General features: G+C 36.5%; 1 protein-coding gene across 3 annotated transcripts; it reads left to right on the top strand.

Annotated features, from left to right (window-relative positions):
* Positions 1-231: 231 nt before the first annotated feature.
* Positions 232-10,084, top strand: Uba1 (ubiquitin-like activating enzyme 1). 3 transcript variants are annotated; one of them, XR_010732683.1, is made up of 17 exons: positions 232-498; positions 1,496-1,643; positions 1,699-2,106; positions 2,168-2,283; positions 2,339-2,488; positions 2,545-2,739; positions 2,801-3,035; positions 3,099-3,298; positions 4,187-4,344; positions 4,401-4,610; positions 4,667-4,841; positions 4,906-5,145; positions 5,225-5,501; positions 5,587-5,846; positions 5,904-8,918; positions 9,147-9,326; positions 9,405-10,084. XR_010732683.1 is itself a non-coding variant. In XM_066288827.1 (15 exons), exons 1-15 carry the CDS (start codon positions 379-381, stop codon positions 6,138-6,140), a joined length of 3,129 nt encoding a protein of 1,042 aa, XP_066144924.1. In that variant the 5' UTR covers positions 232-378; the 3' UTR covers positions 6,141-10,084. The 3 variants fall into 3 exon arrangements, 1 of the variants encoding a protein (XP_066144924.1); XR_010732682.1 differs by having other exon boundaries at positions 9,147-10,084; XM_066288827.1 differs by having other exon boundaries at positions 5,904-10,084.
* The last annotated feature ends 6,344 nt before the right edge of the window (positions 10,085-16,428 follow it).

The raw sequence follows: 16,428 nt of genomic DNA, 5'->3' as shown, positions 1-16,428 counted from the left end.
CATGATGTGATACTAACCACAGAAAACATTTTTTCCCTGTTTTTCTCTTTCATACTCTGATATTCATATTAGGCAAGTGGCTAAAGAAAATTTATTCAGAAATTCGACAGGACCATTCGAGTGTTCTTTGAGTGCATGAAGAACTCTTCATTTGCCTCCGCCAACGTCCGCCTACTGAAAATTGCGCATACACAATAAAAAGCACTGCGCCTGTGTAATTCGCTGGCGTGTTTGGTCTGTCAAAAGTGTCAAACCAAACAAAAATTCATAGTCATTTTGCATTTGCATGTCGTGTAGCCGTTTTTTCTTGATAAAATCACTGAAAATACGGGATTAAAGCCGAAAGAAAAACTTATTTAAAGTGGCCTTTCGTGTCCGATGTCTAGTGGTGAAACTGCAGACAGCTCCGTCGATCCTCCATCCAAGAAGCGGAAGCTCGAAGAAAGGAAGAACAAAGACATGGCGAACAACGGGGTGGCCTCCAGTTCACAGGTTCAGGTACACTAATAAGTCCCCTTTTCTAATTTGGCTTGTTGTTCTACACCCTTCATTTAGGTGCTGGTTTTCGCATTTGATCCTGTCTTACTAATAGTTTCAAAAATTTGATCTAAACGAAGGGTTTTCCGACTAATACCTGGTATCTCGTTTGCTACTACGAAAAATGTTAGATTAATTTAAATCCCTTATAAGGACCTACCAATGATTAAAGTATTACGTAGCCTAATTAACTTCATAGTAATGAACCTCGCGAAAGAAAGAGAAGAGTTTAAGGTAAAGTAGTGTGAGAGAGATAGCACAAGACTAACTGGTTAAAACAATTTTGTCTTTGTATGTGTTAATATAGATTCACGTTAACTTTTTTGCTATTTCTGATAAAATTTTTTTGACAACTTTTCTCTATAATTATGCCATATCCCCATAACTATTTCTTGAATTGTTCTTCATAATTTGTGGATCTGTTCAGTGCTCCTAATTTCAAACCATGAATTCTGCTTGTAATTAAAGGATTTTTAGAAGAACGAATTTTTCATTGTAATTTTGAAACTTTCTTTACTGTTCAACTTTAATCATGTCCCATTACATTACTCAATTTTTCACTATTTTCACATATTGAAAGAATTAATTCCAGATAAATACCTAAATTTTCAAAAATTTTTGGTTTTAGTATAATTACTAAATTTTTATTAATTGTTTTTTGATAGAAGTCCTTAAGACTAATATATAGAGCTCTTCGAGGGACCATATTATTTATTTAAGTGCAAATTTTTAAGTAAAAAAATAGCAACAGCAGCAAAAATCTAGTAAGTCAGAAAGTTCTTCAGCTTGACGTCAAGCTAATAATTTTTTGAGGAAGTGAGATAGGCCGTGGCTTACTTTTGATCCCTCACTTTTCAAATTGAAGAAGCTCCCGAATCTAGAACCTTAGATTTTTTAGATATCCACACATCTTTTCTACTACTAATTTTGCTAATAATCCACCTTGATGTATTTTCAGAACCGCGCCAATGACATCGACGAAGGATTATACTCTCGACAACTGTATGTCTTGGGTCACGAAGCCATGCGACGTATGGCATCCAGTGATGTCCTAATTTCAGGTTTAGGTGGACTTGGAGTTGAAATAGCCAAGAATGTTATCCTTGGTAAAAAATATTTGACGTATTTCACCGAACTTTTACTTTTACCATTTTCTAATAGGCGGAGTGCAATCTGTGACTCTTCACGATCATAAAGTAGCCACAATGACAGATCTCAGTTCTAACTTTTTCCTCTCCGAAGAAGCCATCGGTAAAAACCGTGCAGAAGCAGTTGAAAAACAGTTAGCCGAACTTAACAGTTATGTTATCACTCGTTCTCACACCGGTGAGCTATCTGAGGACTATATCAAAGGATTTCGCGTAGTGGTCTTAACAAACTCGTCGCGAAGTGAGCAGTTACGGATCAGTGAAATTACTCATGCCAACAATATCGCTCTGATTATTGCCGATTCTCGAGGACTTTTTGCCCAAGTGTTTTGTGATTTTGGAGAGAATTTTACAGTCGTAGACACCAATGGAGAGCCGCTAGTTTCTGTCATGATTGCTGACATTAGCAACGATAAAGAAGGTACTTTTAATTCATACAGGGACGCATTTGGTTTTTCATTGCATAAAATTTAATGCAATAGGTGTGGTAACTTGCATTGATGATACTAGGCATGGCTTGGAGGACGGTGACTATGTGAGCATTTCTGAGGTTCAAGGGATGGTGGAGTTGAACGGATGTGCCCCTATTAAAATAAAGGTTTTATTTGGGTTGTGTTGGTTATATGTTTGGCATAGGTTACGTCTTGTCGCAGGTTTTGGGCCCATACACATTTAGTATTGGAGATACTTCTGCATTTTCTAAATATCAAAGAGGCGGAATCGCCACTCAAGTCAAGATGCCTAAAGAGTTACATTTTAAACCTCTTAAGGAGTCTCTAGAGAATCCCGAGTTTGTAATTACGGTAAGGTTTTTGCGACATTTTATATTTCAAATCGAAGTTAAGTGTTTCATTCTTAGGATTATTCCAAATTTGAATATCCTTCACAACTGCACATAGCCTTCAGTGTTTTGCATAGTTTCGTGGAAAAACACGGTAGAGTGCCGAAAGCGTGGAGTAACGAGGACGCGGCCGAATTCTTGGCCATAGCCGAAGCAAACGTTAACAGCGGCGACAGTGAAATAAATTCGGATCTTTTAGAAACTTTTGCCAAGGTACCATATTACAAGCTCTGCCAGCTGTTAATTTTTGGTTAACACGAAATATTATTTCCAGGTGTCTGCTGGCGATTTGAGCCCGATTAATGCCACAATGGGGGGTATAGTCGCGCAAGAAGTAATGAAAGCGTGTTCTGGAAAGTTTTATCCGATTGTTCAGTGGCTTTATCTCGATGTCATTGAAACTCTACCTAAAGATCGATCGGAGATTACAGAAGAGTTGGCAGCACCACAAGGTACCAGATACGACGGACAAATTGCCGTTTTTGGAAAAGAATTTCAGAAAAAAATAGGTAAATTTTTATCATAAAGGGTTACACATAAAATGTATATTTCGTTATGGTTGCTTTTTGCAGAGGCTCTGAAATATTTCGTAGTAGGAGCCGGCGCGATCGGTTGTGAATTGTTAAAAAACTTCGCGATGATGGGAGTGGGCGCCGAGGGAGGCTACGTCGTGGTTACCGATATGGATCTTATTGAAAAATCAAATCTCAATAGGCAGTTCCTGTTTAGGCCTCATGACGTCCAGAAACCTAAAGCAGAGGTCGCCGCCCAAGTGAGTTTGAAACCTTTCCGTTTTTGTCAAATGCCTTATTATTATTGAGTTAAAATTTCGATGGATGCTGTTGCGAAGCAACAAAACTAAGTCCATAAAGTAAATCGGCCGCTCCTCGACTATACAGGGTGATCTATGTTAAGTGTGTACCGATAGTAATGTTTTCATTATTATAGACACAAAATCGGTTAACTTAGTAATCTTGCGTCATTTTTCCCACTGATTAAGAGGATAGAAGTCAAAAAAGTAATCGAATATGGCGTTTAAGAAACCATTTTTTTTTTAATACTTTCTCGTGGATTACGTTCAGGATACATCGGAACACCATAGTTTCGGTGCTCGGAAACTATTTATTCTAGATACAAGATGCATACATCTCTAACACGTCGTATTTTTCTAAACGAGTAAACGCCTTTTTGTGATATTAAAAACTTGATTAAAATTCAGTTCTTTTAATTAACAACAATAATTTTAAATTTCATACTTTAATATATATTAGCCTGCTTTTTATTTTGTTCTTAGATATACACAGTCGATTAGTTTAAAAGAAAAATGTGATTATAATTCGATTATTTCCAACATTGATACAATATTGCATATGGCCTTTTCTGTTTTGTTTGCGATTCGCGAATGTTAGAATAAAAAATATAAAAGGTGTTCCATAAAAAAAAATATATATATATATTTTTTTTTAATGTCACTTTATCATTTTTTCGTTAATGTGACATTCAGTTTCGTTTCTGCTTTCACCATCTTAATTAGCGGACAAAAATGCTACAAGTTTGCTAATCTATCCGAATCTGTATCTACATTAATAAGTTACCAAAGGTGCGTACTTAACTTAGATAATATCTATTATAAAAAATATATATAATAATTTTCTTGCAGGCAATAAAGAAAATGAATCCAAAAATTAACGTCATCGCGGATACGAATCGGGTAGGTCCCGAAACTGAAAGCGTGTATGATGACACATTTTTCGAGAAACTGGACGGCGTCGCCAATGCTTTAGACAACTTAGATGCTAGGATTTATATGGACAGAAGGTAGAAGTTTTCTACAAAATAAAGCTTTCCTTTGTCGACACTTATCAATTGCGCAGATGTGTGTACTATCGAAAACCTCTCCTGGAGTCTGGCACTCTAGGGACCAAAGGAAATACCCAAGTGGTCGTTCCATTCCTAACGGAATCGTACAGTTCATCTCAGGATCCACCCGAAAAGAGCATTCCCATCTGTACACTTAAAAACTTCCCAAATGCAATCGAGCATACACTGCAGTGGGCCAGAGATACGTTCGAAGGCTCGTTTAGGTGCAGAATCCTCATTTCAATTCTTTTTGTATTTAAATCAAAGGTTTAAATCGTAGGCAAAGTGCGGAAAAGGCTTCGCAATATCTCACCAATCCAGATTTCATGGAAACCACCTTAAAACTACCAGGCGTGCAACCTCTGGAAGCGTTGGAATCAGTAAAAGCAGCCTTAGTGGACGAAAGACCTAAAGGTTTTGAAGAGTGCATAGCTTGGGCGAGAAATCATTGGCAGGTTTGAATATTGTATAGTGTTAATTTTGACGTCACTTTACTTATGGAGTAACGACCTACCACAGGAGCAATACAGCAACCAAATTCGTCAATTGTTATTCAATTTCCCCCCGGATCAACTGACCAGCACCGGACAGCCTTTCTGGTCGGGCCCAAAACGTTGCCCGCAAGCCCTTACTTTCGACGTAAACGATCCTCTTCACTTGGACTATGTTTTTGCAGCGGCCAATCTTAAGGCACAAGTATATGGGCTGCCCACGTGCCGAGATAGGGCTTTAATCGCGGATATCGTCACGAAAGTTGAGGTATATTTCAATGAATCTCTTGATCAAATCACAACAACATTTTTTTGGTGTTGCAAATACTGCATGGTTTGCGCTTTAGGTTCCAGAGTTTACTCCGAGATCAGGTGTGAGAATCGCAGTGACCGATTCGCAAATTGCGGCCTACGGAAACAGCGTGGACTTGGACCGTATCGCACAATTGCAAGCGGATCTCCCCTCAAAAGAAGAGTTAGCCGGTTTGGTGTTAACTCCGTTGGATTTCGAGAAGGACGACGATACGAACTTTCACATGGACTTTATCGTTGCCGCTTCTAATTTGAGGGCTATGAATTATAAAATTCCACCAGCCGATAGACACAAGTCGAAGCTCATTGCTGGTAAATTACAAAATTATTTTATAAGATTCAACAACTAGCTAGAGTATTAGAACAAAACTTAATTATTATTTTTTTTTTTTTCGAGGTAAAATAATTCCCGCAATAGCCACGACCACCTCTGTAGTGGCCGGTTTGGCTTGTCTAGAACTTTACAAATTGGTTCGATCTCAGAAAAGCCTCGAGCCTTTCAAAAACGGTTTTGTCAACTTAGCATTGCCTTTCTTCGGATTCAGCGAACCAATAGCGGCACCCGAACGAGAGTACGGAGGTAATAAGTGGACTTTATGGGACAGATTTGAGATCGACGGCGAAATGACTTTAGCCGAATTCTTACAATACTTCAAGGTGAGAAACTCGCGTTAATCATGCATGACAATCGATTTATTATATTTGTATCGATAGGACAAACACGATTTAGAGATTACGATGCTGTCCCAAGGAGTATGTATGTTATATTCGTTCTTCATGCAAAAATCCAAAGCGCAGGAACGGTTGGGGCTGACGATGTCGGAGGTAGTAAGAAGAGTATCTAAAAAGAAAATAGAACCACACGTTAAGGCACTCGTTTTTGAGCTGTGCTGTAACGATGCCGAGGGCGAGGACGTAGAAGTGCCGTACGTGAAATATAACCTTGGATGAGTTTTCGACGAACAATTTAAAGTCGAAAATTGTGATCAAAAAAAAAAAAAAAAAAAAAACGCAACTTCATTATTTTTCGATCGATCTTTCGATATTACGATATCGAAAGGTTCTACCCAACGGCGAGTGCCACTTATTAATTTAACGGCTATAAGTCGATATAAAAATGACACGATTTTCTTTAGCCCTCCTCCCACCCGATTGAATAACAACTTAGTTGCATTTTTAGAATACGTTATTATCGATACTTCAGCCCCCAGGTGTGTCATTAATCGTGTGTGTGTTTAGTTATTTTTTCCGAGTTTAATAATTTAAATTTTTAGGTACATGCTTATTACAAATATTTAAATAGTTTCCTACACGAGTCACAAACATGTTATTAATAACAACGTAGGACTCTGATGTGTGAAAAATATACGAATTGAAGAAGGAATATCGTGTAAATTTTGCACAATCCTGGTATTGAAAAAATGGGGTTTTCTTTAAATATATACATGTTATAATATAATTATATTATAATATATATATTATATATGTACGTATAAAATTCTAAATTGTCATAAAGGTTCTGATTTCTTTTTCAAAGAATTTCTTTTTGCAATGAGAGATGTATTTACTTACTATAAATATATCTAAAGAAATAAAATGATTGAAGGCCATCGTACGGTTGCTATCGTTCGGCTTATAATTCGCACATTTACAAAAAGCAGATTGTAAACTACCTATTTTATCTATCTTCGTAGAAATATCGATTCTTAGATGATTCACTTGAGTGGTGGCACGACAAACAAGATAATCGTAATACGGAATAAATTAATAATCTGGTATTCTTTTGATCGAGATATTCGTTAGATACGTCGGTAAGTTCCTTCTTCTTTTGAGGAGCGTTTCTCCCTTTAGCTAAAACAATATGAACAATTGGACTCCATATTTTGACAGAAACGTTTGATTTTAATCAAATTTTGTTGCGGAATGGTAACTTTTCAAAACTGAGCAGAGAGATTCCTTTATGGTTTATTTTTATTTGCGGAAGTGCTGTTCGTTTTAATATCGAATTTTTAACACATACAGATCGACACGTAGTTTTGTGATATTACGTCACAAGAAAGTTACGTTGCTTTAGCGTAAAAAACTTTGGAAAACAAAAAAATAACACTTGAACTGTTAATGTTAATGGCTCGTCCGCATTTGGTCTTATGTTGCTCACGAAAATAAAATGTACAAAAAAATTAGGAAAATTTATGCGGATTTGAAAGTTAGTTAAATAAAAACGTAATGAAAATACGTACGGGATTGTGTTCGGTAGAAAACGAGTAAAAATGGTACTTTATAATTAAATTTTATTTGCCAATTTTAGGAATGGCGGCTCCATCGTATTCCGATCTTCGAGGCTGTACGAGCAGCATATCTGATGATGAATGTTGTGTCGAAAACAAATGGTAATTGAAATTAATCTTCACAATGGCTGAGGAATGACAGTGTGTTGATAGGATTCTAAAAGGTTGATTTGCGAAAATTGATCGATATTTGATTATTGTGGTTAATTTAACCTCTCGTAGTTTTATTTTTTGTGTTCGTGACCACTACAAGCTATTTTCGGCACTTCATATGCATTCGTATGTCTTTAGTGTATGTACGCGGAATAGTACAAATTTTGTTTTCTGTATCATTTCCATGATTAGGCTAATGATCCGTATAAACAAGATTCAAAATACAGAAAAAAACTAAAGACAAAGTTAGCACGAAATGAAAATTTTTTGACAATATTGTTTTTAGTTTTTTAGACACAGCATCATTTAGGTTCTCAGTTTTTTCATTGTACAGTGCCAAAAATGACGATTCGAAAAAGTATCTTTCCAAGGTTCTGCGACTCCAAATAAAATGTTCACGGACAACATCGGTCAAATTGCGATTTGCAAAATAAATTCGATTTTCTAACGTTTCAAGTGCAAACTGTGCTCGCACCTCTGATTTTGTACGAAATCGTTTGTTAATACTGGTTCTCGCGGAGGAAACTGGCGGAAATTGTGATAAAAAATACAATCATGAATGAAATTCTAAATGTGCACTGTCGTCGAAAAAGCTCCGACTTCGTGAATTTTTCTGTGAAATAAGAAATTTATTTTTCGATTCCTTTATTATAATATCGATTGGTTTTGCCTGGAAGTACTGAAATTTGATTTGTAGAAGGCTAGCATTGCAAATTACGAGATTCATTTTTTTAATGAATATTAAGATTACAAAAGAGTTCTTTAATAATGGCGGCTTAGTAACGTGCAATATACAATTCCACTTAATTCACCCATCAACGAACGAGTGTAAGATATCGTCTATGGACTCGTATCCCAATCGGCGGTTTCGAGAGTCTTACTATGGGTGGATTTAGGTGTGGGAGGGGGCTCCCTCGATTTATTGGAAATTTTCATAATTGCAAATTGGCTCACATAAATGTTTTATCATTAAACGAAACAACGAAAATTTAAATCGAGTTATTAGTTTTTTTTGTATGCGTGATGCCCTCTGTGAACTCTTCTCTTAAACACCGCCAGAGTTGTTTTCACGATAATTATCCGAACATTTCGAATGACAATTATGACGTTTGTGCGTCAGTATCGAACCGCGAAAGTTCTTCGTTTGTTTTCAATGACCGAAAAGTGGAAATTAACTTGAAGTTTTAGCTTTAAAATAAAAATATAATCTCATTCAAAACAGAAGCAAAAAATAAGAAAGGGTATCATCCAGGTCGATTAAAAGAATATCTATAGAACCAAAAAAGAGGTAAGAAAAAAAAAGGAAACCCATTCTTAGAGAGGATCTTCCAAGGACTCCTGTTTTGCAAAATATAGGCTCCCCTATTCCCGAAATTTGTGAACTAATAATAAAATTTCCCCTCCTTCAAATGCAATCAAAACTTATCATTGACATTGTCCCAAAGTAGGAGACCTCTCATAGAGGATCACATTATTTTCATCAACTATTCCCCTCTTTTTATTACAAAAACCACAGATAAAACATGTGAAACTGCAGCGTTCCACCCCAACGAAGTGAAATGGATTCTACTACCCACTACAGCAAGCAACTATGAATATTCTTCAGAGTCTTCGAAATACAGTATCATTTGGGTCCTCAATTTCTGGGATGTTTGAGAAAGTAGGGCTTTTCCACGGCTCCACAGCCTTCACCAAGGTAAGTACAGTCAACTTTGGTCTATCATTTTCAATTGCAATTTAGAGTAAGTAAAATTGTACTTTCTTGCGTTTCAAGCGTCAGCCGTGAGCACCTCCGGTTTGAGGAGCCAAAACCATTTGTAAATATTGGCTCTTACGTAGGCAACTCCAGCGATTTCTAACATTTGTTTTTTTGTGTAAGTGTAGAGTACATTAAACAAAAGCGCGTTATTAATAACAATCACGAAATCTTGACAATTGGCGGAGTAGGTTTTGTTCGGGAAAGATGGTGACACGACGGTAAGGTGGACAGTGGCTTTGTCGTCGTCATCATCATTACAAATATCAACGACGATCAGAACGTAATAAATTGTACACGATCGTCTTTTCGTCAAAACTCCGACTTCTTTTTTCCGATCAATTTGTCTGTATTTTTAAAATAACAATATTTGTCGAGTCCTTACCGGTGGTATAAAGTGTTTCGGCCCGGAAGCACCGAAAGTTTATTCGGGCGAGGACAATATTATAATTTACCAAATAGCACTTTTTAAACCGAAACGCGAAAATTTATTTAAAATGTACGTTTCAAAACGAAAACGTTTTGTCATTAATTACAATTGAAAAGCGTTCATCTCGTGCCAGTCGTCGACGGAGAGAATATAATTCTCTTAACTAGGAGAAGATGAGAAAGAAAACAAAAACCCATTGCCATTTGAATTTCTAGCGATTTCTCATCATCGGTTATTTTAAGAGTTCATTAAATTTTTTTTTGTTGGATAGTTTGTTTCATTTCCAAAACGAACAACGGATATTTTTCCTTTATCATTTTCCCTTATCAAAGAGTTATTGATTTTTTTTTCGTCTGTGGTGCCATCTATGAACTTCGATTTTTTCTCCAACCAAATTACAGTTTCCTTCCTTATTTCACGCCCGCCATCTACCGTCTAGAGGTAGAATCTTTTACAGATTTCTTCCCATCAAAATTACAGTTTCCGGCCTTATTTTACATGCGCCATCTACCGTCCAGGGGCAGAACCTTTTACAGATTTCTTCCCCACCCAATTACAATTTTCCCCACTTGAGTTTTCACCCCTTTTTTTTTACCTGCATGCTCATAGGCGTAGCAGACGCATTTAGAACGGCCTGCGCCCCTTCAGAACCACCCCCATCACCCCAAAAATAGACATACGGAAGGATTGATTTGGAAAAAAAACCTATGAACTACACCACTAAACACACTAGAACATATCGAATGACAATTAAGACATTCGCTTGTCAACAATCGAACCGCGAAAGTTCGTTTTGTGTTTTCATTAACAGAAAAGTGGGAATTAACTTAAAATTTTAAATTTGAAATAGAAATATAATCTCATTTAAAATTGAGAAGCAATAAATAAGAAAAGGTATCATCCCTGTGGATTGAAAGACCATCTACGGAACCAAGAAAGAAGAGGTAAGAAAAAAAAAAAGAAGCCCGTTCCTAGAGGATCTTCCAAAAAGTCCTGTTTTGCAAAGTATAGGCTCCTCTATTTCCGAAATATGAGAACTAATAATAAAATTTCCCCTCCTTCAAACGCAATCAAAACTTATCGTTGACATTGTCCCAAAGTAGCATTCCTTTGGTAGAGAACCACATTATATTCATCGAATGTCCCTGCAACTGGAATTTACCCAAAACTATTTCTCTGTTTTTAGTACAGAAACTGAAGCGTTCCACCCCGACGAAGCGAAAAGAATTCCACTCCCCACTACAGCAAGCAATTATCATTATTCTTCAGAGTCTTCGAGATATAGCATCAGATGGGTGCTCAATTTCTTGGATAGTGGAGAAAGTAGGGCTTTTCCACGGCTCCACAGCCTTCACCAAGGTACGTACAGTCAACTTTGGTCTATCATTTTCAGTTGCAATTTAGAATAAGTAAAATTGGACTTTCTTGCGTTTAAAGTGTGAATGGGGCGCGCCTGCCTTTTCGGTGATTTAAGCCCTAATCATTTGTCAACTTTGGCTCTTTCGAAAGCAACCACTTCTATACTTTCAAAGGTTCTCATATATTTAGCATTTATTTGGAGAAATTTGCTTATTTCATCTTAGGGTATTGTTTTAATAACAATGTGAGAAATGTTTATCGGAAGGGAATACTTATTTTAGCAAAATTACAATACTTTGTGTTTAAATTTCCCTTATAGTAAATCAGTTCATACATTGTATAACCAAGTTACATTGTATGAAGGAAGACACATTGTATCACCAATATTTATTTTAGCAAAATTACAATAATTTGTGTTTAAATTTCCCTTATAGTAAATTAGTTGATACATCTTTATCAAGGTTTATATTTATGTGGCTACCACAACGTGTCTTTGAAATAATCCACCAACCCTTTGTAGGTAGTTTAATAATTGAAAATTGTAACATAACAACACATTTTAAATAGTGGCATAAAAAATAACAGTCATAGATAAAGAAACAGTGTTAATTAATATACATATAATTATTTTCAGAATTTCATCCAATGGTTTTCTTTAAAAATTGCCATTTAAAGAAATCCATCATAGGTGAATAATAAACACTTAAACATTTCATTCGGGGAATTCTTCCTATGAATCGTCGTTACCTCGCTTCGTATCCGCGGTGGCGGCGACGTTGCCATTTTTGTCTCTCTCCGAAAATTGCAATAATTTTCACCTTCTCTCGTTATAACAAACGTTTATTTTTATTTATACGAGATGGTTTTGGTATTAGAAAGTTTAATTTGCCATTGGGGAAAGATAGAAAAGATAGATTCCTCAATATATTTCGTTTCCCACTTTTTAAAGCGATAAGTGCTTTAAACTCATTACACAGGGATACATACGAATGAATATGATTTTGAAGTTGTTAAACTAAAATTACATTGTTAATAATTGAAGCTTTATTTAGCTCTGGTTTAATGGAATTTGTTAATGTAAAATAATCGATTTACAGGTAAAAATTATAACAAAAGAAGGTGAATGAGAGAGATGGTACAAAGGGGGTAATGGGTAATGAGGGGATGTTGAAGGGTTAATTTGCATTATTCGTTATGCAAATTGACCCCCCAACATCCACAATGATGAAAATTATTGAGGAAACCCAGTAATTTTCAGAAAAGCATTCATTGGAAGAATTCCCTTATTTTTTTGATTTCTTGCACAATCCGGCAACACTGTACGACACCGGGCCCAAAGAGGGCCCGGCAAAGAAACGGACGCAACGCAAAGATACGTGGAGAAGAAACCCTCCAGGTACCTTGACGAGGAGTCGGCCTCTCGACCGACCCCTCTTTGGGGGTCTTAACCCAATTGTTAGATCCGGCAGAACAACAACGACCACAAGCCGGAGTCGCCCCCCGGTGAACGGGCAAACGGAGGAATCATCAATGGGGCCAGCACCGATGAGGCCTTCGTTCACGACGCCCCCCGAAGAGGTGCAGCAACAAGTGCCGCTGTCGTTAACTGGTCCAGATCCCGAGGGAAAAGACGGCGACAGCCACCGAAAACTTTACTAGTCTAAGTTCTAGGATTTTGCGAGGAGACGGTTTTTTACCGGTGGTTCCATCTGTGCCGATCGTAAAACACGTCGGGTGCCAGAGGGCAATCTCAGAGGGAGCTGATCGTCACCAGTCGGAAAGTCGTCGAAAGGGACCGAAAGGGATGGGAAGGTCCCAGACGGCGATCGTCGCAATCGTCGGGAACCACCCGTTCTATCCTCTAAACGGAACGAACAAAAGATTAATTCTTTGTTCTGGAATCAAAAACGGATCAATCCACTTGTTTCAAGAGGAACGATCCAGATTCAAACGTTTAGAGGAAATAACGATGATAAAAACGTCGTCGAAAGAATGGGGGTTCCAAATGGGGGGCAAAATGGGGGTGGGGGCCGAGACGGAGGATCGGAAAAAGGGCGTCAAGGTACATCAGGTAAGAACCCAAAATAAACTTTAACAGAGCAGAGAAGAGGAAAATTTGGTTCAGGTTAGCAGCAGCAACAGCAGAGGGGCACCAGCAGCAAGGGGGCACACCATTGGGAAGTGGCTCGATATGGTTATCGAAGCTGGAGGTAGTGAGGGTGTCACCTACACACGGTAGGGGGCGACTCGCTAAAATAGGTAAAACGTAGGGTTCACAGGGCGTAGCACCTCAAATCCTGGGGACCTAGAAAGAAGATTGCACCACCAACTTCAAGTTTAAGGTTCTCGAAGAACCTTAACGAGCAAGTAAGCAAGGGGTACAGGTAAATTTTGGGCAAAAATTTCCACATTTGCCTAAATTCGCTCCTCATCAATCGATTCACACATCTAGCTTTTACAAAAGACACACTTTAACACATTTTCAGTAGGTAGGTAGGTTTAGCTCGACCCCAGAACTTTGACTCGAAAGAGTCTGAGTGACCAACGAAGAGGCAGGATGTCATCTTTGCCCCCTTTAGCAAACACTGAACACGTTTTATACACGGGTTCACTTTGACAAGGCAAAGGGGGGCCAGGGACATATCGAAGTTTCATAGGCATCGACTCTTTCAGCAGGAACAGGGAGTTGGTATTTGTTAATAATTTTTTAGTAACTTTTTTTTAGCAGCTGAAATGGCATTGGGTAAATTGGTAAATTCGTAAGGTACATTTGGCGTAAGCAAGATAAAAAGGAGCAGAGAGCAGAACTTGTCGGAGAAGAAAATATCCAAGGTAAGCACAGAAATTTGGTTTTAATTTGAATATCGAGTGCTTATTTCCAACACGGTACAAGTAAAAAGGGTTACTATCATACAGCAGTAGTGTCTCTATACAGGGAACTAATTTAAAATTCAAAATACAACAGTTATACAAAGTGTGTATTACATTAATAACTGAATTTTTTAATTGAAAAAGTAGGCATTCATCCATTTTAACAATAAAACATCTTCAAATTTAGTTTTTTTTTAAATTTTATAGAGAACATAAGAAGCTGTAAAATATAGACACATAAAAGGAATTATTTTTTCTTTAAACAAATTATAAAGTGTATGATCTTTCCTTTCATTTCTTACACAGCTATTTTAACAAAAACCATTATTTACAACAAGTAGAAAGTTCAACGTAGAGAGAATTTTTACTTGTATATTATTATTGTTTTGGTAAACATATACACATTCATACACTGACTCATTTGTTTCAGAGGTAGTCTGTAAAAAGTTTATCAAAGGTACGATTCAGCATGGATTTTAAAAAAATTATAGAGCTCAACAAAGTGCACATTTTCATAAAAAATGGCCCGGTCAATGTAAAATTTAAGGCCTACTGTGACAGTTTTCAAGAGCAAAATTTTAATAAATCGTCAATATGACTTGTTAAAATTTTGCTTCTAGAAACTGTCCCAGTAGGCCTTAAATTTTACATCCACCAGGCCATTTTCGATGAAAATGTGTAGTTTATACAGCTCTATAATTTTAAAAAAATCGGGGCTAAACCGCACAATTAATAAAACTAATGCAAACTAGGGGACATGTTTAAATGAATATTTTTTCATAAAATATGAGAAGGAACCTTCTCTTAAAATTAATGATCTCACTTAACTTGCACCCAACATGTATATATTTTTAAATACTCGAATACAGTGTATTTCCTAAAGGTAAGGAAAATGTTTTATGCGAAATTTATCAAAACTTACAGCTATAGTTTCCCACCGGATTATTTAAAATGAATTAATTTTAAAATTTCCTAAAACTGTTGAAGAACAAAATACTTAAAATTACTCAAAGAACAATCCAACCCCTAAACTTTCACCTACATTATTACCAAAACGTCCATTCAAAAAATAATTTTAATTCTCTTCTTCATTCCTTTAAATAGTTGCATCGAAGCACCAAACACGAAACACCCTGTAGATTTACAGTACATTTACAATTTGCATTAAGAAATAATTCCAATACTTCACTTTTTTCTTTTTGTTTTGTAAATGCACAATTGTTGATACAAGCCTTTTTAGGTTAACCAAAGGATATAAAAAAATGAGGAGGAGGAGAAGGAGGAGAATACGACGGCAGCAGCAGCACAAAGACAAAAAACAACAGCAACATAACTTCGAGACTCTGCAGTGGATAAGGAGGATTTAAACAAGAACAGAAAGAAGATTTTCTCACAGCCGATTCACGTCACCTACAGAGAAGAAATATCCTAGGTACAAGATCGTTCACGCCATTTGACAATAAGTTTTCAGTAATTTCAAAACTCATCTCATTTGGAAATCGAAGAATCGATTCAATTTCGAATAACAAAACATAACATTTTGTAGAAACGTAACTTTAATACATTATTCTCTCTAACGTTCAAGTTAGCTAACTAACTAGTAGTCGAACTAAATTGAGATTTTTTTGAAATTCTTGTATTTCAATTACAATACATTCGGTAGAAGAGGATCCGGTATGGCGTGAACGACCCTGTATTTAAGTTTAGATTAAGCATTTTCCGGGGTAGTCATCATTTGAGTTAGCAACAAACTTTTAAAGAACGGATCGGGTGAATAATCCTCCCTCACACCCTCACACAAGGGGCGAGTCTCAAGTAGGAGTTTTCTTTTTCTTTTTCTTTTCTTAATACGAATCTTCAGGTTAAATTTATCGGAAATCCGAAATATCAAAAACAACTCAAAACGACTTCTTTACGACTCCAAAACAATCATTCCGTTCCATACTTTTTAGACAAGATATTTTAACTAATACAAGTTTAGAGTATTTTTATGACACGTCGTGTTTTTGTCTTTTCTTTTTGTTACATTCACGTTATAAGAACTGACAAGCAGGAACCCTGTATCATTTTCTTTAAAAAAACTCAAACTTGACGGATTATCGAAACAGTTCTTGTACTTTTTAATTGGTTTTTCAAATTTGAAAGAAACGAAACATTTCACAAACTCACTTAAAAAATATGTATTTTTTTCAAATTATTAAAAATAGGGTTTTGACACCTTACAAAACAGTGAGACGAACAAGACAACTTTTAAACTTTTTTTTTGTCAACATTTTAGGATTAGTAGGATATTTGGGTGGTTTTTGAAATTTCTCTTAACTTTTCGAAGTCGACATCGCGACACAAATCGAAAACTCCCACTCAAGACGTATTTCGCATGTA

This window comes from Euwallacea fornicatus, chromosome 12, assembly GCF_040115645.1.
Source record: "Euwallacea fornicatus isolate EFF26 chromosome 12, ASM4011564v1, whole genome shotgun sequence".
In the NCBI taxonomy this organism is placed as follows: Eukaryota; Metazoa; Arthropoda; class Insecta; order Coleoptera; family Curculionidae; genus Euwallacea; species Euwallacea fornicatus.
Note: the sequence above shows the minus strand (reverse complement) of the source record. Positions and strands in the feature narration are given on the sequence as shown.

Coding starts and splice junctions, on each gene's coding strand:
- Uba1 (XM_066288827.1), top strand. CDS start 379: ATGTCTAGTGGTGAAACTGCAGACAGCTCCGTCGATCCTCCATCCAAG. Junction 499..1,495: donor CCTCCAGTTCACAGGTTCAG/GTACACTAATAA, acceptor ATGTATTTTCAG/AACCGCGCCAATGACATCGA. Junction 5,502..5,586: donor CAAGTCGAAGCTCATTGCTG/GTAAATTACAAA, acceptor TTTTTTTTCGAG/GTAAAATAATTCCCGCAATA.